This window comes from Pezoporus occidentalis, unplaced genomic scaffold (assembly GCF_034315485.1).
Source record: "Pezoporus occidentalis ecotype Australia unplaced genomic scaffold, CSIRO_AGI_Poc_V1 ctg78, whole genome shotgun sequence".
NCBI lineage: Eukaryota > Metazoa > Chordata > Aves > Psittaciformes > Psittacidae > Pezoporus > Pezoporus occidentalis.
Genome location: NW_026916137.1, coordinates 2997722 through 3024299, shown reverse-complemented (window position 1 = coordinate 3024299; position 26578 = coordinate 2997722). Strand labels below are relative to the sequence as shown.

Here is a 26578-nt window from a genome sequence, read left to right as displayed (position 1 = left end):
TAGGGGTGTTGGGGGTGTTGTGGGAGGAAGGATGGAGGGGCAGATCCTGGCACAGACCCTCCTCTGTGCTCTTTCCCTCCAACTTTCTCCAAGGCACAGGCAAAAGGGAAGAGGGTTTTGGGACATGGCTGAGCGGGGAGGGAGGATGTTGCATAAACCAAAAGCAATCCAGGAATAGCTGCCTGTGGCCTGGAAACACCTCTGTGATTCCAGGCACTGGGAAAGGAGATGTAAATATATACATATATATGCATATATTCATGTATGTATATTGCATCTCCTCAGAACAATGCCCCCCCCCCCCCCCCCCACAACGCCACTTGATACTCCGGTTCCTTTTCCCAGATGTTTAGGAGTTGCAGGGGCTCAGGTATCCATCTGCTATTGGAGAAGCCACTCTGTGCTGGGGGACATTTGGGGGGTCTATTTGCCTCCCCCCCCTCCCCAGATATGAATATGTTCTTTTGGCAGGATAAGCAGGGAGTTTAAAGCCCATACATGCTGGAGGGAGCTGGGATGGATGCTGCTAGGGTGAGGAAAGGGGAGGTGGTGAGGGATGAATGGGGGATAGGGGTGAGGAGCAGGAAACTGGGGGGCTCTGGGGGGAAAGAGCCCTTTTGGAGATTCATTGCCTGAAGAGGTGGGGAAGGTGCTTTGGGGAAAGGAGGAGCTGGGGGGGTTCAAGAGAAGGTCCCCATGGTTGGCACGGCGTGGGAGAGGGGACTGTTGAGGGAAGGGGGTTGCACCCATGGAGCAGACAGGGAGTGAGATGCGGGGATGAGGAATGATGCAATGAGTGGAGAGAGGATGTGGGTATTAAGGAATAAGGGATGGGGATGAAGAGAGGTCATCCGTGGCACGAGAGAGAGTCCATGCACAAGGAACCCGTCCTGGCCAAAGGGAAGAGGTGAAAGCCAGGGGAGTGGTTGGACACAAGGCCTGGATGACTCTTTTTATATCATAATGATTTTGCCTGTCCATCCAGCCCATGTATTTTGGGCGCACGGAAGGAAGGGGGTGGGGATGCAGAGGCAGCTAAAAATAGGGGTGTCCCTGCCCATTCCCCCAAGGCGGGCATTCGTCTGCCTGCTGCCTGCGGGGTGGCTGCGGGATCTGGAGGAGGGGAGCAGGGCCAGCCTCCTCCCCAACTGCGTCTGGCTCTGCTTTTGTTTGTCTCGCAGCCCTACGGGGACAGGAAGAGGCCGCAGGGCCGGGGAACAATGGCTCATTCTCTGGGAGCCCGCGCCTGCCGAGCAGCGATAGGGGACATGGGACAGTGGCCAGGAGGCGAGCACGGCTGCCCTGCCCCACCGCCATGGGAGCTCGCCCCCCGGGAGATGATGGGGTGCACTGGTGGGACGCAGGGGGACCTTCCCCAGCCCATCCCTTTAACTCGCATCCCAGTGATGAGGAGCTGCTGGGCATGGGCATGCTTTCTGGAGGAGATGAGGGAGGCAACGCCAGCAACCCAAAGAGCAGTGGGAGCATGTCTCCAAGTGGCACTGGGGAAACCTGTTGTTTGGCAGCTCTCCTTAAGCCGGTGAAACCTGCAGGCAGGGTGGCTGGAGCTGGCACTTCCTGGTGGGAATGTCCCCAGCTGGGGCTGGCAGGTATTTATCTAGGAGCTGTAGCATGCCTCTGCCCCAGCCATCGCTGTGCTCACCGCGGCAGTGCCAGTAGTGTCGGCACTCCGTGGTGGTGCACCCTGCTGTCTGGGAGATGGCCAAGCAGCACGGATGGGTGATAAAGTCCTTTATCCCACCTCTTTCTTCTCCAGACCCTCCTTTTGCGGCAGTGTCTCTCCCAGATGTTAATCTGACAGGCAGGTGCTGGAAACGCCTGGGGGAGAGTCTCCCCCCACACCTCTCCAGACGTGGTAGGGGTGAGCGGAGGTGATGTTAGCACCTGAGGTAGGGGAGAGGTTAGGAGGTGTTTTGCAGGGATTGAACAAGGAGGGGACAGAAGAACCTCCCCATCTCCAGCCCCCTTTTTTTCAAGGTCTTGGATGCTTGGGGCTGAATGCTTGCCAGGGCTCCTCTTGTTTACTCAGCCGGGGAGCTGACACATCCAAGGTCTCTGCTGACTCCACTTTCCCACATGCTGCTGGCAGGCGCATTCCAGGGCAGAGTGGAGATCGGAGCAGAGGCATGCCAGAGGTTCTCATCCGGGATGCCATCCTTCCTCCCCCTTCTCCCCAGGCAGCCGGCACCTCCGAAGAGCGGGCATCACATCTGGCCAGCCTCTTGGGCTTCACATCTGGCCAGCATCCTGGCCTTTTACAAGCCAGGGCTGGCATAGAGCCCAAGCACGGGCTGGGACCCCAGGGGTGGAGATCTGCCTCTCAAGCTGAATGCCTTCAGCAAAGCTCAGTTCTTCCCCTTGCTCCCCTCCAGACATCTCAGCCCTGCTCTTTGTGCTGACCCATGGCGGATGTGCGGAGGGGCAGGGGATGCCTGCTTTAGCTTAGTCCTCCCTGCGGGAAAGAGGTAACATGAAGAAGCAGCCCCAGCTTTTTCATGTTAGGATGTGCACCTATTCCTGAGGCTGGGCTTCACTCACTGAGGGTTAACAAAGCTGTGCTGGGTGAGCTGGAGTAAAAACTGCACCCTTCTCTGCAGCCATGGGCTCTGGTCCCTCCTGCTGTGGCCGCCTTTGGTTTTAGGAAGGAGGGCCACAGAAAATAAGTGCCAGGAGATAAAGAAGGGTTTGGAGAGCAGGCATCAGGGCTGGGGCGGGCGCGTGGACCTCGCCCTCTCATTTCAGCCCAAGGCTCCCTGTCCCAGTGATGCTCCCACTGGCATCTTTGCCTCCTCTGACCTCGTGCTGCTGGCAGAGGACCACCGCAGCGTCTCCTCCCCGTGCCGGGCTGTCCCGCAGAGGCCCCTTTACTCCCAGCCCCAGCGTCTGGAAGAAGGGGCCTTGTCTCCCTCCTCGGCTGCCACAGGAAATGCGGAGCCTGGAGGTCAGGGGCCAGGCGGCAGCTCCTCCCGTGGGGGCCAAGCAGCCCAGCGCTGGGGCTTGCATCACTGCAGCGAGGAGAGGAGGGAGGCAGAGCCATGGAAGGGAGCGGGAGAGGGCCAGGCTTTTCCTGTTTATGTGACTACCAGACCCCCATGAAAGGGAAAGGGCTTGGAGAGCTCGCTGCTCTTGGGCAGGCTCCAGCTAGCATCTGTCTATGGCTCTCAGGCCTGGGATTGCATCCCTGGGGCAGGGCATGACTCCCTCCCAGGGGAAATGGGCATCCAGCAGCCAGAGGGGCTGGGGTTATGTTCCTGGGGCTTGTGAAGAGCTGGTCTAGCAGGGAGGCTGCAGATGACTTCCTGGGAAGTGAGGCATGGCTCCTGCACCCCAGACTTTGATTCCTGCCGTGGCTGTCTCTGGCTTTGACTGATGCTGGTCTCTGTGGGATGGTCTGAAGGATGCAGAGACACTCAGGCCAAGACAGAGAGGTAACTGGGTATATATACTGGCTTTGGGATGCAGGAATGGGAAGCTCTGGGAACCCCAGGCATGGAGGAGTGATTAGGAGAAGGTTACAATCACACTACTTTCAGTCATACTGGCTCCAGCACAAATCCTGTGCAGCAGAAAGAAGCGATGCAGGATCTCCCATGTTATCTAAGGTCACATCCTGCAGGGCATCTGGTGTGGCCACGGTGGTATGTGGAGGAGGAAATGAAGTCCAAGATGTTGTGCTCTCGTCTTCACCTCTGGCACGCTGTGGTTAGGTCACATCTGTACTGAGTTTGTCATGTCTCGGCTTTGGTTTGCAGTCCTTGGCCCATGCTGAACGTGGGTTGAGAGGTGCTCTGTGCTGACCCACCTCTGACAGATGCCCTGGAGCACACCCCGTTAGGCAATGGGAGCAGAAGGGGGATGCTGCCCCTTTGCTGTCCCGCAGGAAAGCCTGGTCCTGGCTCGGTGCAGCAGCAATCTCTGCTCTCCTGTAGGATGAGAATAGCTGTGCCCAGTGTAAGAGAGCAGCAGAGGGGTGTGAGTGCACTTTGGTGTGGGTCTGGCATCTCCACAGTGGAAAGGCTTGGGAAGGACCGCAGCAGTCAGCAGCAAGGAGCCCTGGCAGGACTGTGTGGTAGAAACAGGCACAGCCCTTGGCACCCCACATCCTTCCCTTTGCAAGAGCTCCAGCATTAGGCCACGCGGACCTAAAGCTTTTGGGCTTTGCCCAGCCACCTCCTTCCCCAAGAGGTTGGACAGTGGGGTGGTGCCACCCTATGGCTCTGGAGCAGTGTTACACGTGCTGTTCTTTGACCTCTCCAGAGAGACTTTGCTTCTATTAGCATGAGCTCAGCTTTTTCCCACTCTGTGTCCTGGATAGGTTTGCTCCAAGCCAAGAGGAAAAGGTCCTGGCCTGGTCCTGACCCAGCAAAGCCTCCCTCTCTTGCAGTTGCATTGCCCTGACTATGGCAGTTAGGTATTCCTGGGCCTAGAAACTCACCAAGCTGGGGCTTGTTGCCCAAACCATGAATTGCAAGGCCAGGTGAACCAGGACCTGTTCTCTGATGGTCGCTGCTGGAGCTTTAACTGGTTGCAGGCTGAAAAGCCAACACGCCTTCCCATGTGTATTGCCAACCCATGTTCTCAAACATGCAACTATTATAGCAGAAGGGAGTTTTAGGGGACTTAATTATGTAGTCTGTTGCTTTATGGAGCAAATTTGCTGGTAGGTCTAAAAGAGTGGCATCTCCCTCCCCCAGCACATGAACCCTGGCCCCTTCTGTGATATAGCACATCCACTGATGATTCTGTAGTCCAGTGGGGTCTTCTTGAAGGACACAGCTCTCATCTAGGGAAACCTGACATCCCACAAGGCTGGAGAGGAGGCTGGAGCTCTGATGGAGGGGGAATATGAGTGATTCATTCGCTCTGACGAGGTGGCTGTCCACACAGATGATAAAAGGGCTGGGAGGAAAGGATGGAAAGGACTTCTCGGTGACTGAGGAGGCCTAGGGAAAGACATAGGTGAGGTGGAGAGAAGGTAGCTGGTACACACAGGAGTGCAGAGGAGCTGCTGGCTGTTACAAAGCTACCTAGACGTGATTTCTGTTCTGCACAGCCCCTTCTTTCCTGTCTGGCTTCTGATCCAGATTGATGACCCTGCTTATTTAACCCATTTGCCTTCCTCTGGCTGCAGGTCAGCTATTCGTTTTGTTCAGCCAGCCTGGGTCTGTGGCAGACCTCATTCACTGTGACAGACCTTGCACCTCAGGGAGCAGAAGCGGCTCTCAGGGGAGGACAGAGAGCCCATTTCCACATATTGCTAACAAGGCAGGTGTGGGACTGGTGAGAACACCCGAGTGACACTGAAACTACCAGGATGAAACATCCCTGAAGTGATGGGAACATTCTGGGGTCCTGTAGGACCGCAGGCAAGTAACAAGGTCTCAGTTCAGAGTGGTTGCAGGATGCTAGTTGAGGACATTGTCACTCTCAAGCCCTTTTTTCCAGGATAGTGCTGAAGTCGCATTGTGATCGATGCTTTGGATGTTGGTTTACATACAAATCTACCCCAAAGTTATGTCCTGAGAGGTGGAAAACACCACCTACTCTATATTTGTGTTCGTCCCAGGTTCAAAGGGGCTCTGTGCGCCACAGCTAGTTGAGGTTGATGTGGTCACATTGACCTCTGGTGGCTGCAGCCCTAGCGTGCAAGGAAACCACTAAGGAAAAGAGGGTGGGTTTGGAGAGCTGTTGTGGGCTGCAGTTAAATTGCAGTTGGGTTTGTTCCTTCCCTGGGCTCCATCCATTGCCTTGCCTCTTGGACAGCCGCTTTTCTGCCCAAAAGGCAGCTGTGAGGAAGGCTGAAGTGAAGCCAAGCATGAGGAGATTTCCAGGCTCCTGCTGAGCTGGAGCCCTTTTGCCAGGGGCAGTTGGGCAGCTTTGGAGTGGGGAAGCTCATCCCAGTGACTCGAATCCTGTCATCCTGCTCTAATGCTGGTCTTCTTTTCCAGCCTGCACACCTCGATGCCCTAATGAGGATGGAGATGTGTTGCCAATGCTTCACCGAAGGCTCCCACACAGTTTGCCTTTTGTAGCTCCAGGCAATGGGTGTGTTTGTGAGGGGGAGGAATGCTGAAGGAAATATCTGCTTGTTTTGCTATCTCCATACACAGATACATGCATTTCCTTCCTGCCATAAAGGCTAATCATCCCTTTTTGGGGGGGGGGAGGAGGCTTGTTCCTCCTCCCCTTCTGCAGTCACCACACAAAGAGAACAAACTACATTCAGTGTGCTGGGACAGTCTTATATCCGCAATCAAAAGTGTTGGGGATACGAGCAGGTAGTCAAAGTCCCTGTAAAGGTTGTTAATAGAAACACTGAGTTTGATGAGTGTCATTAGGACAATAAATGTGTTGGGTTTTCTTCTCTGTGTTAACTAATCCAGTGCGAACTGATGTGTGAGCTGTTAGATCAGGCTGGAGTTGATAATTCTGTTTCACAACCTCTTTTGTGTTTTCAGCACTTGTTTTTGTGCCATACAGGAACAAAAACTGCGGAGAGTTGTTTTTATTTCACTATGCCAAATAGTGTTGGGACAGATATTTTAGGGTGGATGTTTTTATCAGGGAGCTTATTCCAAACTCTCTTCCTCAGCCTGACTACGGAGACCATTCTGGACCGTAGCAAGCCTCCCCCCTACAACTTCACTGGAAGCTGTCTTTGCAAATCACCAGGCTGCAAGAAGAATAACATATTTTGATTGAAAGAACTAAAGGACCAAGAAAGAGATATATTATTGAAGATGTTCTGACCAGCTCACATTACAGACACTGCACAGGTAGGTGGTTTCAGGGCAGGTTTATAAAGATACTGTGCTTCCCAAACCATAGGGCAGGGCTTTATGAAGCATCTAAGCTCACCATCTGTAACCACAGCTTGAGCTTTAGACTGGCGGTGTTTTAGCCACGAAATCAGGAATGTAATGAATTCCTTCCCTGCCTCACATGTTCCTAAGGCTGTTTCTGGGATGGGGCAAACTATGCTGAGCTGTGGCACACCCTGCTCTGAGGGGTCCCACCAAACCTCTTAACATGGTCTGACGGTCAGACCCACACCACCAGGTCTTGCAGAGGACGCAGCTGCCTGTCATGCTCTGCGGCCATGTGTTAAGCCCTTCCGCTGGTGGTGGAAACAACACGTGGCTCAGCATTAGCTGGCTTGTCATAGGTTTCCTGTGCGAGCCGGTGTGGACTGGAAAGTTTTACCAGTACAACTGTTTCGGCTGGGATTGGAAAACAACCCAAAACCTAGCCAACAACCCAACACAAAAGAACCAACCCGAACACCCCGGTGTCATTCCTAGCGTGAACTCAAGCGTGCCAGCACAAGAGTAGCTGTTGTGAGTAAAGCTGTTTTGGAAATGTAATACCTGACTGTGAGCACCTGCAGGCTGGTGGGACCACACATCTCAGATGAACTGGGGGTGACTTGTACAACAGCAGCATCCCCCGAAGGGTGAGCTCTTCATCTCTGTGCCTCCAAACCCTGGCCAAATCACAGGGATGGCACATACTCTTCCTCTCAGGAGCTGCCTGTCTGATCTGTTGGGATCAGCTGCCCACCCCAGAGCCGTGAAGGGTGGTCTGCTTGGTCCTGGGGTACCTGCTGACCTCAGAGACCCTTCATGAAAGAGAGCAGCTGATGGTGCTTGATATGGGACCTGCTCTGTCTGATGTCTGTGTGCTCTGAGTCACAAAGCACTAAAGCCATTACCTTTGGGGTCAGGATGGGTGGAGAGAGAGGTTTCCTTGACATCAGCCTGGAGTTCAGGAGTCTCTGCATGAATGAGAGAAACCACCCCTTGTTTTGGGGCTCTTATCATGACTGTGAAGATCTTATCTTCTGCCACCACATAATATCCTGCTCAGGAAATCTTTTCACTAGAGAGACAGAGAGAGACAGACTGTGGGTTGTTTTCCAGAGTAACTAGCAGGCAAAAATTGACACTGCCTGAGTCAGAGCGGGTTCCGTGCAGGCAGCCTTGCTTGTACTTGCTTTTGATCACTCAGCTGGATGCCTCTGGTGGGACGTAAGTGCTGGAGACCAGAGCTGTGCCCTGCTGCTGGTGGTCCGGGGTCAGCATCATCCCTTTGGGTGGGAGGAGTGCAGCACTGTGAGCTGTGCAGCGCTGTGAGCTGTGCAATGCTGGGCTTGCAAGGGAGGGGAAGGCAGCGCCTGGGACCCTTTGCTGGGAGGGTGAGTCAGCAGTGAATTCATTCACTGAGGATGTCACCCTGTTGGGATGGATGCCATCCAAGAGGAGGTGGTGTGTGCTGAGAGCCCTGCGTGCGCGCATGTGACTGGTGTTTGCTCAGTACCTGGGTATGTTTTGCAGCAAAAATGCTGTGTATCCATATGATGCTCTGTGGATAAGACAGATACAACCTTAATTCACAGAGAGTAGTTGTACTTGATCTTGAAAAGAACATAGCAGCATGGGGAAAGAGTCTTGCTAAAGCCTCCCTTCCCTCAAACCACCTTGCTGAAGCTGGTGCAGGAGCCCTGTTGGGACCAGAGGGGATGTGCCTGCTGTCAGCCCTGCATGAGAAACATGAAGATTTTAATTGTGGGTACAGTGGAATTTCTTTAGGGCAGAGCTCACACCTGAAGATATTTCATACTCTACCCACCTTGATTTCTTATCTGAGGAAGGAGAGAAAGGTTTCCATGCAGAGGTGGGGTCTAGAAGCTGTAGCAGTGGGATGATGAGGACATCTCCCTTTTGGGAAGGTGTTGCTAGGGCTCCTTCATGTTGTGTCCAAAGCTCTGGAGGGATGCACAGCACTACTCTGGGCTATCCTGTGGGCTGACGCCGAGGGTGGGGGGAATCAGGTGAACTCCCATTTTTTATCACCTTGATACTGCACTGGGAATCTCTTGCACAGAGCCTGCACTGTCTTATCCTGGCCATTGAGGTCTGAGGTTCAACACAGTTGGGATGAAACAGAGTTGCTAGAGAAAATTAAAAACACCTTAGCCTTGGAAGGGGAGGCATATGATGCTGGTCCAAATCACAGTGCCCAACTCCATCTCTCCCAGACCCCTCCTAGTCCCACTGTTAAGCACAGGTTTGGGCAATTAGGTATGTGGCAGGGGTGCAGGTTATCTTGTGTAGGCTCTTTGGGATGCTGTGTGGACACATAGATCCACTCTGGGATTTCTGGGCTGAGGGAGGAGGAAAGTTTGCAGGGTTCTGCCTCTGGCCCTGGGGGCTCAGTGTGTGGTCAGGATGGCTGGTATGAGCCCCTGTATGCCCTGGAGTAAAGCTCAGTCATGCTGCCCCCGAGCTCAGCTCCACCCACAGACAATACTGAGGACTGGGGGTTAAAATTAAGCCTTTATCAGGATTCTTTCCATCACTCTCATTTTCTTGCCTTGCTTGACCCCCTCATCCAGAGCCAGCCCTACACGTGGGGTGGCCGGGCTGCAAGCTCTGGAGCCCGTGAACCAAAACCTCTCCTGATGCACCTCTTCTCTGCAGGCTGAGCCGAGGGGGGGCTGCGCCTTGCCGGGAGAGACCTGTGAGTCCATAGCCGGAACCCCCTTGCCGCGACGGTTTATAGGGAGGTCAACTCAAATTTGCCTTTCGGAAGCGAAGTCGCTGGCGAGCCGTATCCTTCCGGAGAGCAGCTCCATGCCGGGGCTGCGGAGGGAGCGGGCAAGAGAAACCCTCTTCCCTGGACCGCCTAGGTGAGGAGCAGCCGGAGGAGGGGCTCAGAACCCGGGAGAGGCTGGGGGGAAGATGAGATACCTCCGGGGGCGGGCAGGGCAGCGCTGGGCTGGGCTCTCCATTGCTCAGGGGTTGCGGTTCCCTCCCAGCCGGCTGGAGGAGGGAACACGGGAGGGAGGGAAAGAAGGAAGGAAGGAAGGAAGGTGCAGCGGGGTGGTGAGAGCGCTTCAGACACACCTGCTGGGACTGCGGACGGCGGAGCGGAGCGGGGGATGGCAGGTAAGGGGCGATCCCCGGCCGGGGGAGGGGGACGGGAACGGGAGCTTCTCCCCGATACTTGCGCAGCTTTCGGGGCTGCCGCAGCCCCGCTGTGTCCCCCTCTTCCTCCTCGCAGGGGCTGCTGCCGCGCCCGTCGGGGTGGCCCCGGGGCGGCTGGGGCATGGGTTTCCCGCGGGCTGCGCGGGGTGTTTGTTCCTCTTTTGCTCCTCTTTGCCAGCCACCTCCTCAGGGCTGGCCTCCGGCTCAGCATTCCTTGAATAGCGCCTTCGCGGTGGCCGAAAAGGGAAGCGCTGCCTTGCCCCGGCCTGGAGGGGTACCCATCCCGGGCGGCAGGAGGGGTAACGGCTCCCAGACCCCTCCGACCTCTCCTGCTCTCTGCTGAGCCTTGCCTGCCGAGGAGCTGGTCGCTGCTTGCAGAGCTGGCTTGCGTTTCCAGGAGAAACATTTCGTTATGAAGGCATAAATCCACTCCTCAAAACAGCACAACTTCTGTGACCTGCTGTTGCATCCTTCTCCTGCGTTCTGGTGTCTCTGTGGCAAGTGAGGCTGTCCCAAATGAAAGAGAGAAGTTTCTGCGGGAAGCACAGTTTGTTGTCTTTATTCAGCCTAGAGCTGTATTGGTATTTAGGCGTCAAAGTGCTTTGGTGCTGGAAATTGGACACTCGAGTGTCTTTTGTGGATTCAGCAATTCTGTTTTCTTCTTATCCTTCATCTGGGAGGCACTGAACCTCCCGTATTTTTACTTGGAGGATTAACTTCTGCATAGCTCACTCATCCATCCCCCTTGCTGTGCTAGTTGGCTGTCTGAAATAGGATGATATCATTCTCATCACAAGAAAGAAAGAAAAAAAAACAACAAACCCAAATAAAATAAAGTGGGAGATTTCCCTTCCTTCCCTCTGCCTCCATGCAACATGGATGTCTACACTGCCCCTCGGGATGTTGTGTGGCTGGGGTAGGAAAGCTGGACTTCATGCCAGCACCAACCAGCAGGTAACGGTGCACACTGGGTAGGAGAGATGGCATCTAGGTCTCAGGATATCTTTGCTGGGCTTTGTCTCGGCAACTAAAAGGAAGTGTGCTGGCCTGTGAAGCAGGTATTATTTCTTAAGTGTAGGTTGAGTTGATACGTAGCTGGGAAGAGAGCTCATTGCACATACCTGCTCCATCATGGCTTGTAGGACTTCATGGAGCAGTTTTCATTTAGACCACTGCTCTAAAGGTTTTTGGTCCATTGACTTCAGGGAATCCCTCTTGCTTTATTTGATTGACAGTGGGATTGCCTTGTTACTACATGTTTTCACACTGATGTGTGGAAGATACATGGGAGATACTCTTATGAAATTCACCTTTGGCTACAGGTACTGCAGGCAAAAGTGCTCCATGGGATGGTGCCCTCAGGAACTCCAGTTTGGCCACCGATGCCTGGGGCATGCACAGGGCAAATGAATCCCCAGGGAAACCCTCCTCTCCAGCCACAGTATGAGAAAGTATGTCCTAGGCTCTGAAAAGGCTTGGTCCAGGGAGTTTCCTGTTCTCAGGGATGGAGAAAAAGTGAAGATGTGTGATGTGGGGGGGGGGGATTTAAGAATGCTTCAGGAATGAAGGTGGCACCTTCTCTAGACTTCCTACTGTCTATACTCCTAACTCCCTTATGCACCCCCCTTGTTTTCTGCATATCTAAGGCACTAGGTGGACACTCAAGATCCCGCTGGACCAATTTGTATGTAAAATGGCTTGTGATGTATCTGAGTTCCATTTGCAAGACAACTAGTCATTTGCATGCTTGTACCTCTACTCATGCCTTTTACCCTGTGCTCCTCCATCATTCCTCAGACCTTCTCTTTCCTTTTATCCTCACAGCCCTGGAGAATGCTCCTCTCCAAGCCCACAGCCTCTCGGAGCAGGAGGAGGAAGAAGATGCTGTCTGGGAGAAGATTGAGAGTGCCCGGCACCAGCTAACCCGCTCCCTAAACCCAGCGAAACTCACCCCATACCTGCGCCAGTGCCGTGTGATAGATGAGCAGGATGAGGAGGAGGTGCTGAATTCATGCCGATTCCCCTGCAAAAGCAACCAGACAGGTGGGAGAAAGCACAGACTCACACTTGGATGGGCCTGCTTTCTGGGGGACAACCTGGTTTTGACATGCAGCGAGTGCTACACAGCATAGGGTGTTGTGGCCTCCTGGGTCCTTCCACTGCACTGCTACCTCAGCTTTGTTGTTCTCTGAGGTGCTCTGCAGCCAGATCTCCCTCTCATCCTCTGTGGACCTCCCTCTGGGTGCACACAGATGAGGGCAAGTGCTCCCACCACAATCCCTCTTCTAGCCATTCCCATTCCTGTGGATGGAACTGGAAATGATGGAGGTGCTACTTCACATCACAAAGCTGGGCTATGCTCTTTTCTCTCTGGTTTGCAGGAACTTTATCCTAGCTTTTTATTACTTCTCCCAGGTTACCTGATGGACATCCTCCGGCGCCGTGGGAAGCGAGGCTATGAAGCCTTCCTGGAATCCTTAGAGTTTTACTACCCTGAGCACTACACACGACTAACAGGGAGGGAGCCAGCACAGCGCTGTTCTATGATCCTGGGTAGGTGCTTCGGCCTCTCTTCAGCTGCTGCTTGCATGGGAAAGGCTAGAAATCTGTGCATATACATGCATACAACCTGTTTCATGCTACCATGACAGCTCTGTGCTCTGGATCTGGCATTGAGGGGGCCAGATATAGCTTTAAAAAATATAGGTCTTATAGCAGCCTTCCAATCTGGAAGCAGCCAAGAAATCTGGAGAGGGACTTCTTACGAGGTGAAGATAGGACAGGGGAATGGCTTTGAACTGGCAGAATGGAGACTTGGATTAGATATTGTGAAGAAATTCTTCCCTGTGGGGGTGCTGAGGCACTGGCACAGGTTGCCCAGAGAAGCTGTGGCTGCCCTGTCCCTGACAGTGCTCAAGGCCAGGTTGGATGGGGCTTGGAGCAACCTGCTCTAGTGGAAGGTGTCCCTGCCTGTGGCAGGGGGTTGGAACTGGATGAGCTTTAAGGTCCCTTCCAACCCAAACCATTCTGTGGTTCTATGATTCAGTGAAATGTACATGGGTGATGGACTGTGGTGCCTTAAGCCTGAGACAAGAAGGGCTGCAAACCCATGGGAGAGCTTGCTATCCCTTGAAGGAAACAGAGCACTGGGCAAATCTGCAGGCAGTTTTCCTGGGGTTACCCATGTCTTAGCAGCCAGGATCAGATTCTCCTTTGTTTCCCCCAGATGAGGAAGGCCCTGAGGGTCTAACTCAGTTCCTGATGATGGAGGTGAAGAAGGTGAGGGCCCAGCGGAAAGAGCTCCTGCTGAAGGAACACCAGCTCCAGGTGAAAAACCAGGCATTGGAGCAAGAGCAGGCCCGGCTGGAGAAGCAGCTGCAGGAGCTCCTGAAGGTTCAGGAGCGTTGCCAGCGACTGAGAGAGGAGTGGGACACCAACAGTGTGGAGCTGCTGAGGCTGAAGGACGAGAACTACATGATGGCCATGCGCTATGCGCAGCTCTGCGAGGAGAAGAACATGGCTGTGCTGCGGAGCAGGGACTTGCAGCTGGTGGTATGGCCCCGGGGAGCAAGAGGGTTGGTGGTGGGAGGCTGCAGGGGTCTGATGGCCAAGAGGGGTGCACACTGTGCGTGGTGGCCCATGAGCATGAAGCTGATGGTGGGTGGGATGTGTGTCAGGGCAAATGCTCCTGCTTTTGAAGGGAATGCGCCTTAGTCATGGGCACAGCATAGGAGGCTCATTGCTGCCCTGGGGAGCAATGGTGCTTGTATTCACTTTTCCCCAGGAAAGGGCTTGCATTTTCCCCTCTAGTGAGAGTGGTGGCTGGACAGCCAGCTGCACATGGGGTGCTGGGTGATTGCATGCTGTCCAGAGCTGCCCAGCCCGTCCTGCAGCTCACAGGAGTGTTCTGGCACAGACTCCATCCCCACCACCTCCTTTTCTCTCTCATGACGTTTGGGAGACTCATGCCCTGCATACCTGAAGGAATTTGTGACACCGCACTCCAGCTGCCAAGCTCTCACCTCCAGCAAACGCACCCATTTCCTGCCTGGGCAAGGACAGCCCTACCTTGAGCCTATTAATAACTTATTTTCCCCAGTGCTCTGCTGTCTCCTGGCATTCCCCCTACCAGTCTGGACCTGGATCTCCCACACAGCCCTGTGTTTACCCTTCATTCCTCATTCTGCTCTGCCAATGCTGGGATCCTCCCCTGCGTTTTATCTGGTATTCCTGCTAAAACCAGCTCCCTGGGCCTCCTGTGAGCAGGGAGGCAAATTCCTGGTGTGTGGCTGTGGGGTGAAGAAATCCCCTTGCAAGCAGGGTCAACCCCCAGGTCCCAGTGTGCCTTCCCCTTCTGACTCCAGGGTCCAGAAGTGACCAGTCCCTGCGGGTCATCCTAGGTCTTTTGGGTAGATTTTACAGAAGTCATCCAGTTCCTGAGCTCCTCCTTGGCAATTTTGGCAGTGTCGCTTGGTGCTCGATGGCTTTGGTAGGTTTCCCCTGTCCCGTTTGCTGTAATAGCCTTGCCTGGCTGTGAAACTGGTTCTCTGATGAACCTTATCAGCTGTTACAGGTCTGTGAGGACCTCCCCTGTCTCCAGTGCTAGGAGCTGGGAAGCCTTTGAGATCTCACAGCTGCTGGCCCTGGCAGTGCACCAGAGTTCCCTGGTTCACCCACAGTCAAGGACAGATGCACTGGGGATGCCCTAAGGTAGCATGAAAGTTCGTGCACTGGGAGAGAATCCTGAGACTGAGTATGCTTACGCAAGTGCATCTTCCTCCTTTGCCCTGCAGGGAAAAGCTTTTGCATGCAGCTGTGCTAAGCTTGGCCCAGCTGCAGGATGCTCCTTCGCGTGGTTGCGCAGCCCTCAATTCCCTCACCTCCAGCCCCTTTTTCTGTCCAGCATCCTCTCTGCTTCACTCCCCGCTAAGGCAGAGGTGCAGGGCCGTGTGTCAGGCTGTGTTTTCTCCCCTGGTTGCAGGTGGACCAGCTGAAATGCAAAGTGGCCAGCCTAGAGGAGGAGTGCAGCCTGCTGCGGAAGCAGGCATCTGCGCTACCCCAGCAGGAGGCAGAGGAGCGGGGACACCCCGACACTGTGTCCGAGCTGCGGGCTGAGAACCAGCGGCTCACAGCGTCACTGCAGGAGCTGCAAGGCATGCTGCAGGTACCTGGGGGGGCAGAGGAGGTGTCCGGACACCTTTCATTGGGCACTCCCAGTGCTGGTGACATGGGCACTGGAGAGATGAGGGAAATCACTGGGCTGGTCTGTCTCTTCCTCTGAGCGTATTACTTACATCTCTTGTATCACACCATGTATCTGTGGTGGCTGCCATTGCTTCTGGATGTGGGTGGTGACGGGTCTTCCTGCTCTTGGATGTGCTCATAAGGGTGACTTTGTGCCTTGGAGTGCACAGTAGATTAGTGCAGGAGTGTTGATGACAGCTGTGCCAGGCTGTCTGTCACTGCTGCGGTCTGGTTCTCCCTCGGTGCTTGTGGTGCAGTGACGGGACCCTCTCACCTCCTAGACACCTGGTGAAGGCCCAGTGCCAGGCTCTGAGCAGATCCTGCTGGACATCCTGGAGCACGACTGGAAGGAAGCCCAAGATGACCGGCAGGATCTCTGCCAGAAACTCAACTCCCTGCAGAATGAGCTGCAGTGGGCCGAAGAGCTGCGGGATAAGGTAGAGCATCCATCACTGCCCCCATCCCCACACACCAAGCAGGCCTGGAAAAGAGGGCAGGGAGGGGGCTGGGAAGACACAGCAGCTTTTCCAGGGAGCCTAATGCTCATTGCTCACTGTTGCCAGTACCTCCAGGAGGTTGAAGATCTGCAGCTGAAGTACCGGACACTGCAGAAGGACTGTGATCTCTACAAGCATCGTATGAACACAGTGCTGCTGCAGCTGGAGGAGATTGAAAAGGAGCGGGACCAGGTAAACTGCTGTTCCCCAGGCTCTCCACTTCCCAGAAGGACCAGAGCTTTTGCCTCTGCTCTGGATGTCCCCTCCTTTCCCAGTGGATCTTCTCCATCCATGCCAGGGTGGGAGGCAGAGGTTAGTAGTGCAGTTCTGTGGCCCCTCTCACTCTCAGCCTGGCTCCTTGCAGGCAATCCAGAGCCGTGATGGGGTGCAGCTACAATACTCCCAGAGCCTGATCGAGAAGGACCAGTACCGCAAACGCGTACGCACCCTGGAGGAGGAGCGGGATGAGCTCCTAAGCAAGCTGAGCCAGGCCGAAGGGCTGAACAGCACACTGGAGGCACAGCTGCAGCGGTGCCAAGGCAGCCGCAGCCTGGGCAAGGTGAGGGGGCTGGAAAGAAGGGGGAATAGAGAAGGCAGAGGGATCAGAACTGATCTCTGGGGGATGCAGTGGGTTGATGGAGTCTCTTCTCTCCCAGATGTGCAGCTCTTCCTACTCGCTCTGCTCCAACCTCAGCAGCACCTGGAGCCTTGTAGACAACCCTACGACAGGACCTGTGGATGTACTGGGGGTTTCTGTTATCCCTTTCCCAGGGGATTCGGCTATTCAGAGCATGGTGAGTGCTTGACCAGGAGAGGCTGACCCTCAGCTGAGGGCAGTGGGGAACCACACTGTTCAGGAAGGGAACATGAGCATTGGAGCAGGTTCATTGCAGGGCTGTGACTTGGTGAAAGACTGGGCATGGGGCAGCGTGTAAAGTGGGAGCAAATTGCAGACACAGTGCTGTGTTCTCTGACAAACTGGCCAAGGTGTGTAGTGCTCACTGGTTGGGAAAGAAGGAGGAGTGAAACTCTCTTCATCCCATATGACACCCTAGAAATCAACAGCCTCATGTAAGATGTTATCCTCCCCAAAAAGCTGTTCAATCTACATATGCTGCAGGAGAAATCCTAGCTCATTCCAACCCTGTAGCAGAAATGTGTTGTTGTTTTTGAGGGAGTCAAGTTCTTTCCCTTGACTCTTTTGAACTCTTATCCTAGAGCACCCTTAAATGGGCAGTCCCATGGGTTACACCTCTGGGTTCACAGTGGCTAGAAGTGAGACATACTGACAAGTCTAGATATTCCCTAAAGCTGCTACTGCTCCCACAGCTTGTATATTGCAAAAAGATGGGGATGCAGTGTCATGTATCTCCATCTGTATGTTCTACTTGGGAAAACAAGGTGCCCCTGGGTGTTTGGAGGGATGTAGATGGTCCTTGAAGAGGCATGTGTTAGCCAAGGAGCTGTTTGCAGCCTGGCCTGAAGGGAGGATAGGTGATGCTGGGTGTTGGTGTTATCAGGCATCTCTCTTTCACTCTTCCCAAGGAGGTGACTCCTGACAGTGAGAAGGATATCAACCGCCTTTCCACCTTCCCCTTCCCACCTTGCATTGGCTCCATCCTCCGTCGGCAGCGGGAAGATAGGTGCATGACCTACAAAAGGTGATTGCTGGGGGCTGCTTGAGTCTGTGTCTCCTCTGTGGGGCTTGTGGGGCCCAGGGAGAGCAGGCTGGAAGGGGACAAGGCAAACTGGAGTGGGGAGGCCGGTTGGGAGCTGGGTGCTGGCTGGGGGGTTGCTTCTTGGGTGGGGATGGGGTTCAGAATGGGATGCAAACAGGTTTTGGAAAAGCTGTTGCCTCACAGCTCCCCTTTGTGTCTCCTTTGTAGCTTGTCCTGTGGCTCCTTCAGCAGCATTGAAGATGCAACAGGTACCAGGTTGGGGGCTTTCCCCAGAGGGTGTAGCTAAATAGAAGTGGTGGCCATGGGGAGAGGGGTTGGAGAACTGAGCCTCCCCATGCTTTAGGTGTGTGCAGCTGCGAGAGCTCTGCACCCCTAGCAGGGTGCTATGGACCCACACATTCCCCAAGCACAGCAGCTGGAAAAGCTGTCTTTTCCTCTACAAAGCAGTAGCTATTTACATCAGCTCTGTTTAACTCATGGAGAGCTGTGTTGATGGAGAACTTGATGGGATTGGGGGATTAGCTAACAGAGGAGAGAAATGCCTTTGCCCTGGGCTGTTACCAAGATATTCCCTTTATCTGCTACTCCTGGGGTGATGGGTTGTAAATGTCCTGGAGTGGAGCTCCAGGTGCTCCTGGTGCTGAGTACTGTGGTGGGTGCTGGTGGCTGAACTCTGAGCACATCCAAGTGGCCCTGGCTGCTGTTGCCTTCTGATCAGACTGCTGATGAAGGGAGCAAAGGTTTGCTTGTTCCCAGGATGCCTGGGAAACCCTTTCCAGGAAGGCAACTGTTCAAAGGCTTGCTGCAGCCTCAGTTTCCCAGTCAGATGCTAGAAAATGCCCAGGAGGGGGTGACAGACCTTTGCCACTCTAAGAATGTGAGGTCCCAGCAGCACTCGGAGAGGTGACATACTCCATCTCTCCCTCTTGCTCTCTTTCCTAGGTAGTGGTTTTGCTAGCACCTCGCTTGGGGCCTTCTCCTCTTCTTCCAGCAGCACCTACACCAGGGTGAAGTCGGAGATTTGCTTGTCCACGCTTCCCAGCCGTGAGGAGGTCACCAGGAGGTGACTACTGCTCTCTGAGCTGGCTGCTTGGTTTGTGGTGCTGACGGACCCTTTCTGCCTCTCTCCTTGAGCTCTTTGTTGCTAGTGGGAGAGGAGAGAAATGCAGATCCTACAATAGTCATTGCTTCCTAGCAGGACTTCAGTTTTTTGTGCTGTCCCATGTGTTATGGCAGGGTGGGGATGTTGCCCTGGCCTGGGCACACATCTGATTAGATAGGGACAGGTCTGTGGGAGCCCAGCTTGGCTTCGGTGTTGTGGCTGGTGGGATGAAAGGGGCTGCACGGGTTCTGTGTATGATGGCCATAAATCATGAGCTCTGTACTGCAGCGCTCAGTACAATAAGCACCCTGTAGCTGGACACAGGGCATGAGGGAGCAGTTATTAGAAAAGGTAGCAAACTTCAGTTGCTGGACTTAGTGTTTCTTCTTGCCAGGTCACTGGTGGTACAGCTCTCTAGCATGAGTCACCCCAGCAACCCTTCACCCCAGGAGAAGAGGCTTGGAGCAGACATTTCCATCCTTGGAGGGAACAGGACAGGGATTTATGTCCAGTGGGTCAAGCCAGGCTCACAGGTTGAGGATGCAGGACTTAGGGAAGGGTGCCGGCTTGTTGAGGTGAGTCTGGGAAAGCTCTTTTGGGTTTGTAAGGCGTATGGGATGATGCAGGTAGTGTCGAGTGGTCCCCAGTGCAAGATCACCTCTACCCAGCTTGAAGCTCACCTCCATTTCTCTTGTATCCCAGAGTGCTTCCTGCCTAGAGCTTTATGGAGCACAAACGCCCATCCAGGTCTCGTTGTATTTGAGTGTAGCTGTGCATGTAAAAATGCTGAGACCTTCCGAAACACTTCCTTCAGCTGTGGGAGGGGAGAAAGAAAAGAGGTCACACAGTTAAGATAGCAATATGGCTATATGGCACTGGGCTTGGCTGTCACCTTGTAGTATATCAGAGCAGTTTGCATCCTGCATATGCCCATTGCAAAGCAATCAATTCTGGAGCAAGATTTCTCTGCCCTTTGTGACCCTCTTTAGCTATACAGAATAATTGCTCTGAAGAAAGCTGCTGGAGGGAGGGAGGGAAGGGTATTTGTTTTGACAAGCATGACACCACTAGAAATACACAGCTACGCTACTTGAGTTAGTATCCCACCTGTAACCGAAAATAAACCATCTCTCCTGCCCCACTCCCACACGCATTCATGCACACACATTTGCTTTCGCAGCAGTCCAGCATCCGCATCGGGTGGTGACTGGCAGCATGTATTTCAGAGGCAGAAGAAGGAGCCAGAGGCAGACTGAGGATGCTTTGTCCTCAGGCAGAGGTTTCCCTGGGCCTGCCTCGCTCTGTAACATCTCTTGCATAACCCTGGTGGGTGAGGGAGCTGGAGGGGAGCCTGCTCTTCTAGTCCTTGGGTCTAATGGCATTGGGTCCTTGCTAGCTGAGGGTGCCGTCGTTGAAGGAAGAGGTGCTTTCCCTGGAGAACTGCACGCGGGAGGTTGCCTTCCTGAGCCTGTTGCATTGGGATGAGCCCTCCAGCCTCATCTTTCAGTTGGACCTGGAAGGTAAGGCCCTGGCAGCTGGATCTCTTTTGAGCTTGAGCTCTCTGTCCCCCTTTCCAGACCCTCCACCCAACCCTGGAGGTAAATCTCAGTTACTCTCTCTCCTCTCCTGTTTGGTCCTAGGCCACCATCTGACACAGGGGTTGGCCGTAGCTCCGGTAGCTTTCCCTGTCTGGTGTGACTTGTGCATCCTCTGAGTTACAGGATGGAGGTACAGACCTTCTGTCTGTTTGCCTCCTCTGCACCCCCCCACCCCAATCCATAGCATCACAGCTGTGCTGGGGCCTTGGCTATCTTATCGGTGATGGTTTTCTCCTGTCTCCCTGCCTGTGGTGACCTGTATCTCCTGCTCCAGGATACCAGCCTCTGCGGGACGCCCTGGAAGAAGGGAAGAAGTTTTCTGGAGACTCCTTCTATGTACGCACCAACCTGTCCCTCCTGGAGCCGTCAGACCCTTATGCACTGTGCGTGAAGTGTCGGGAGATCCTCCATGTCACAGACACCATGCACAAAGGGCGGCTGGAGTGGTACTGCTCCCGCGTCGACCCCTTGACCATGCGGGACCTGGACAAGGGAACAGTGCCTAACTACAGCAGGTAATCAGGGAGAGGAGGAAGGCAAGGGGGGGTACATAGAGTACCTGCCCATTTATCTGTGGTGAGCATCCCCTATAGCCCCTCAGGACTCTTGATAGTGTGGGCTGCCCAAGCCTTTTATGAGGGACCACTGCAGTAGTGTTTGGGTGGTCCTGACAGACTGGGAGGCTGAGTGAGGGCTTTGGTATGCCTGTGCTTTAGCAGGTCGGTGGGGTTTGGTGCAGAGGATCTCAGCAGGCTATGGGGGCTCTAGAGCTGACTGAGTGCAAGCTCTCTGTCTTTTTAGGGCTCACCAGCTTTTGAAGATCCATGAGAAGGGCCAGATGCCTGTGCAGCAGAAGGGCCACAGAAATAATGTAAGCGAAAGAAGCCAGCAGTGAGATCCGCATGTGTGTGTGCCTATGGCCAGCCCACCACCTCAGCACTCAGTCTGCCCCACTCTGTTGATAAACCAGCTTGTATAGAGGTGGCAGCTGGGTTAGCAAGCAGAGCAGGGACTTATAAACCAGGCAGTGTTCCTGCTCTAAGGCTGCTTTCCTGCTCCCTTCCCAGACTAAACCTGATGGGTGGCAGACCTGGTCCCATGCTTTGTGTATGTGCACTCCATCCTTTTTGCCAGTGGGTGTTCTGTAGCCAGCTCTGCATGTGTGTGTGTGTGAAGCGGTCTATACTCTCAGCCTTAATGCCCTCACTTTCTCCTCAGCTAAAGAAACGGGCCTTGGACCAGCTGCGCCTGATGAAATCCAAGCCACAGAGGAGCCCAGAACAGCCTCCTCGGCAGTTGTGGATGGACCCCTGCTCAGGTGAGCTGTTAGCCCTGCACCTACCCATTACCCTTGGAGACACAGTCATCCCCTGTGGGCACTGATGGGACATTGACATCTGGGATGCCTCAGTCTTTCTGCTCAGGATCCCTCTTACAACTCTAACGGGATTTGGGGAAACCTGTGCATATTTAAATCCCCTGCTCTTTTCCCTGATTTTTCTGGGGCTTTCCATTGCTTCTGTGGTTCTTGGGGTCATCACGCCTTTTATGGAGAATAAACTGGTGTGTAGCTCAAAGGAAGTGGGCAAGGGGGTCTACAGCAAAGGTATCTGCAGTGAGTATCCTGAGACATAGGATGATTGGTAGGTGCCTCCATGAGTCAGATGGCACAGGAGGAATGGGATGATCATTTGGGCCAGTGACAGGCTGATCTCCCATGTTCTCACCTTTGCCTTTCTTTTCTTCATTCCTGGCTTTCAGACCCAGACATGAGCCTGAAGCCTTACAGCCTGGTGCGTCCTGTGGTGGTCAAGACCCCCCGTCCTGTAGTGCTTTCACCTGACTGCATTGCACCACGGCTCATCAGGAACCTGCTGGACTTGCCCACCTCTCGCTTGGACTTCCATGTGTGCCCAGCAGGTAGGCAGCAATAAGTGGTTGACATGTCCGGGGCTGGTTTAGGAGCCTGTGGCCAAGTGAGGTAAAATATGCAAGTCTCCTGCTTCCAAGGGCTGCTTTCCCCTTTTACCTCTTGCTGCTTCTTAGTCTACAGTGGGAAGTTAAGATGTTGCTCAGAGGGGTCACTTCTGTAGAGTCTTGGTTAGCCCAGTTGGGAAGAGATACCCTTAGTCTTGAAAGTATGAGATGTGGTCTCATGGGACTCTTGGAAAGAACACAAGGTCTCTCAGTCTTCCCAGACAATACCTGTTAACAGGTCACCTTTGTGGGCAAGACATTCCCTCCTGTTTCTAGCAGTGTCCTATCCCTTTGGCCCACAGAGAAGCCAGCCCTTTCTTCTGGTCTCCTGGGGCATGGCATCCTCTCTTCCCTTGAGTTGTGGTGGCATTGCCTTGCTGCTCTGTGTGCCTCTTCCCAGAGATGAAGCCCCTGGCTGAGGTGGGATCCGCAGGCTAACTTCATACCAGCTCTTCCTCCCAGGAATGTTGGCCTCTTCCTTCTGCCAGCAGCACAAGGATGACGCACTGCTTCAAAGGCTGCTGGGGAAAGGGCTTTACTCCCATAGGGAATTTTCACAGAGGACACCTCCTTTCCTCCTTCCTCCTCCCTTCTCCATCTCTCTCCTTTCCCCGTGTTTAGAGTTCTCCCTTGCTCAAGTGCAGGACTGAAAAACGAGTCTGTGTGTTTTTTCTGGGGGAGAGGTAGGAGATGGAGGTAGTGAAAACTCTCTGGGTGCTGAGGAAGGATGGCTGTTCGGGCCTTGTAACTGAGCGACTTGGCCGTATATCCTGTCCTACTGAGCCCTCTGCAGGGTCCCGCTCGCATTGCATGGGAACATCCTTCGAAGCTATTACCACGTCTGGGAATTTACACTGAGGGGAAAAATCCCACTCCCTTCTCCCCAGTCAGTTTTGCCTGTTGTGAGGGAAGGAATCTGATCCGGTGGTGTTCAAGACACCCCAGTTCTCCTTTGGAGAACTCTTCAGCTGGTGTAGAGTTGCTATAAGCCAGATGATCTTCCACAGGAGCCTGCTCCCCGCTGAAGGAAATGCCAGATAGATGGCTTTGCAGATCCAGCTCTACGAAGGAAGTACCTGTGCCACCAGGCAGAGGCAGCAGAGGATGCCCAGCCAGCCTGGGGCTTGGGAGAGCTGGAACGTGCTCTGGACCCAGTCCCAAACATGCCTTCTCCTAGATGCATTCCTTTATTTCTACCTTCAGGGTGGGCAGCTCCTAAAAGCCTTATTAGGTTCCCTGCTCACGTTTTGGTGGCTGTGTGAGCAGTATGGTCAGCAGGTAAAGCCTGGTGCCTACTTCAGCCACACTGGGTTGTGAAGCCTGCGGCTCCCAAGTGAGGTTTCTGTGTGTGTTGTATCATCTTCTGCTGGGAGCTATGAGGGGCAGCTGGTAATCATTGCTGTGACCATGCCAGACCTCACTGTCCTGCTGGCTCAGCCCCCAGTTTACTGTCTCAGCATCACCTCTCTGCTGCTGTCCTGCCTGGTGCTGGCTTGGCTGCTGCGTGCTGTCCTTCTTCTGAGCAGGCTGCCACCAACACAAGGAGGCTCAGCTTGCCCCCGTCTTTCTCCCATTCTCCCATGCCAAGGTGCATGCTCCTCTTGCTTTCCCAGCCCTGCTGCTCACTGGAGCCATCTGTGAGCCCATGTAGCTCACAAACCCTGCAGGAAACCAACCTGGCAAAATAAAGCAATTATTTTTCTGCCATACTCTATCACGGAGTGGGTTGGACAGTGGGGAATGGCTGTGAGCTGTCTTAGGCTGCTGTAGTACAGTAACGCAAGTGCTGCTTTTGCAGTGCAAGGTGTCTTCGGCTATGATAGCGTGCTTGTTCTGTATGCAGGAAGCTGCAGGAGATCCATGCCAATGTATAATGTTGTATAATTAGGCTTGCTCTCCAGAATCTGTAAACACTGAGCTTGATAAGCATCAGCGCAGCAGCAAATGTATGGGGTCTGGGGTAGAAAGTATGTGCAAGAGGGAGAAAGGCCTGACTTCTCCCTTTCCATATCTACTCTTGGCTTGCAGAGAAGCTGGCAGAAGGGGATCCCAGCACAACTCACACTCACCCTGTGTCTAGAACTGGCCCCCAGGACCGGAGGGAGAGTGGGCGAATCCGCATGATCCAGGAAGCAATGGAGAAGGTGCTGAGCTCTTTGGTGTTGGGGGAGATGTCATCGTGTTCGTACTGGAGGAGAGGACGGGACAGCTGAGAGGGGTAGGAAGGAGGGTGGTGCAGCCGATAGAGAAGAAGCTGCTTGCTTGAGGGCTGTGTAGTTTGGAGTATGTTTTAGGTCCAGGGGTTGTGGATCAGCAGATACGGACTTTTCCCTGAGTCTATTGAGCTAGGGTGAAATAAATGGCAGCTGAGGGTTCATGGGGAGGCAGTGGGAAATGCCATATGCAGAAGTAACCTCCCTGCTCTCGCATTCCTCATCTTTGCCAAAGCAGCAGCAGCTCTACTCGGGGCAGATACAGAAATGTGGGGCTGTGGGTGACAATGATGACAAAGGGGATGTGAAGATGGTCTGTGGCTGAGCAAGGAGTCCAGTGGGCTCTTTGCTTGGGTTGACACTGATTGAGTGGGTGACTCTGCTTTGTAATTCTTCCCTTCTTTCTTGGCACTGTCCATAAATCCCACATTTAATGGAATTACTATTGGAAAAGCAATGATATTGCACAGTATGGGGTTTGATTTAATGTGACTGTCAGGGGCTGGGGTTATTTTTTTCTCCATTTATATCAGTAAATCTATTCAATTTCCCTTCCAGAATAAACACTGCCTGCTAGAGCTGGGAGTTCAGAGTGTGAGGGATCTAATTAAAAGTGAGATATACCCCATAGTTATCCATGTCGAGGTCACGGAGAAGAACATCAGAGGACTCAGGTAAGACAAGACGGAGTGGCATGGATGAAGGGTGTTGCAGGAGGGATGCAAGAGAGAGAAACCCTTGTGTCTGTTCAGAGGGACAGGGACTGGGGTGAGAGCACTTGCTCTGTGTGTTGTGGTTGGTCAATGAGAGGGGAAAAAGGGCAGGAAAAGTGTTTTTATGTACGTGTGAGGTTGTTCCTGGGTAGTTTTGCCATCCCATCCCTTTACACCAAGGGTAACGCTTGTCTCTGTGTTTTCCACAGGAGCTTGCTGGGGAAGGTGGGCCAGCGGGACTCAGAGGTGCTGAAGGTGTGCCGCGCTGCGGAGCAGGGTCTTCATACTCTGCCCTGCTCCTGGGCCCGTGTGGAGCCCCATGCCTGGAGCCATGCTGAGGAGCTGCCCAAGGTGGTTCGTGGCTGCATCTTCCAGGAGCAAACCCGGCCCATATGGATTGAGGAGGGCGACGACTGAGCTGGGGGTAGCAGAGCTACCAGCTTCTGTCCCCGGGAGCTGTTCTTGGGCAGGAGAACAGGCAGCGTGTCCTTCCTCACCGAGGGGATGCTGGCAGCAAAGGCCATCAGGAGTAGCCTTTCTGGTCCCCTTGAGGCCCTCAAGAGTCGGGGAGTAACATGTGCTTCCTCCCCTGTCTGAGCTTTCTGTGGCTTAGTGGAGAGACGTCTTCCACCATCATGGTGGGAAACCACCCCCGTGGGCTGTTCCCCGTCACCTTGGGCTGCTCTTGTCTCTGGTACATGGTCAGATTGCCAGATGGGGAATGCAGGGGTACTGTGTGGATCAGGCTGTGTAGAAGCATATCTCACACACGTTTGAAGCCCTTTTCCCGTCATCTCTGTCTACTCTGCCCTGTGGCACTGTGTGCTCTGGGTCCCCTCTTCCCCTGTCTACCTCGCCCCCAGCCCCATGGTGCAGGGAGCATGGCTTGTGTGCCAATGCCCTGTCGTGGCTGGAGTGACACTAAGCTTGCAACAAACACTCGTTTTATAGGAGCTGTACTCTTTATTGCTTGTAAATTATTAATGGAGCCTTTTATTGGCAGAGCGCATGTAAAGGAGAATTAAATACCATTCATAATGGGAATGGGTGGCAGGCTGTGGGCATGTGTGTTACTGGGAAGGTTTGCCTGCTGCATGACAGGGTATTTTCCTCCTCCTTCAGCTGAGACCCAACTGCCCAGCCCTCCAGGGGAAGGAGGGAGTGCTGTTTTTGCTGTTGTGGGGAGAGAGCATGCTGAGTGTGCTACCAACCAAGCCTGCTCCAATTTCTACTTGCCCTTTGTTTTTCAGTCCCTTGCCTCATTCCCTAGTGGTTACGGGGCTTTAGGAAAGCCAGGGAGAAAGCTAATTTGATGTGTCTGGTTGAGATCCCTAGAGCTTTGCATTCCTCCGTACCCTGGTTATCGTGACATGAGGAGCCAGCTACCTCACCCTCCTGGGTGACAACAGTGAGACTTTAGCCCAGCCACGCTGCCAGGAGAGTGGGGACAGTGCCCCTCTCATGGGGGCTGTTCTCACCCTGAGATGGGGCGAGTGTGGGTTCAGGCTCTGGCAGAGGGAAGAGGAAGGGTTGGGGTAGCAAGCAGCC

The 26578-nt window shown here is 53.9% G+C and overlaps 1 protein-coding gene across 1 annotated transcript; it reads left to right on the top strand.

Annotated features, from left to right (window-relative positions):
• Positions 1–1315: 1315 nt before the first annotated feature.
• CARD10 (caspase recruitment domain family member 10) lies at positions 1316–26074 on the top strand. The gene is made up of 24 exons (XM_062602710.1): positions 1316–1478; positions 2663–2962; positions 3902–3972; positions 9583–9709; positions 11832–12050; positions 12423–12560; positions 13234–13559; positions 14989–15171; positions 15533–15688; positions 15815–15940; positions 16113–16307; positions 16405–16542; positions 17294–17409; positions 17635–17675; positions 18370–18490; positions 18924–19104; positions 19926–20049; positions 20402–20642; positions 20929–20998; positions 21346–21445; positions 21889–22047; positions 24133–24248; positions 24876–24991; positions 25240–26074. The coding sequence occupies exons 1-24, from the start codon at positions 1316–1318 to the stop codon at positions 25445–25447; spliced, it is 3735 nt and encodes a 1244-aa protein (XP_062458694.1). The 3' UTR covers positions 25448–26074.
• The last annotated feature ends 504 nt before the right edge of the window (positions 26075–26578 follow it).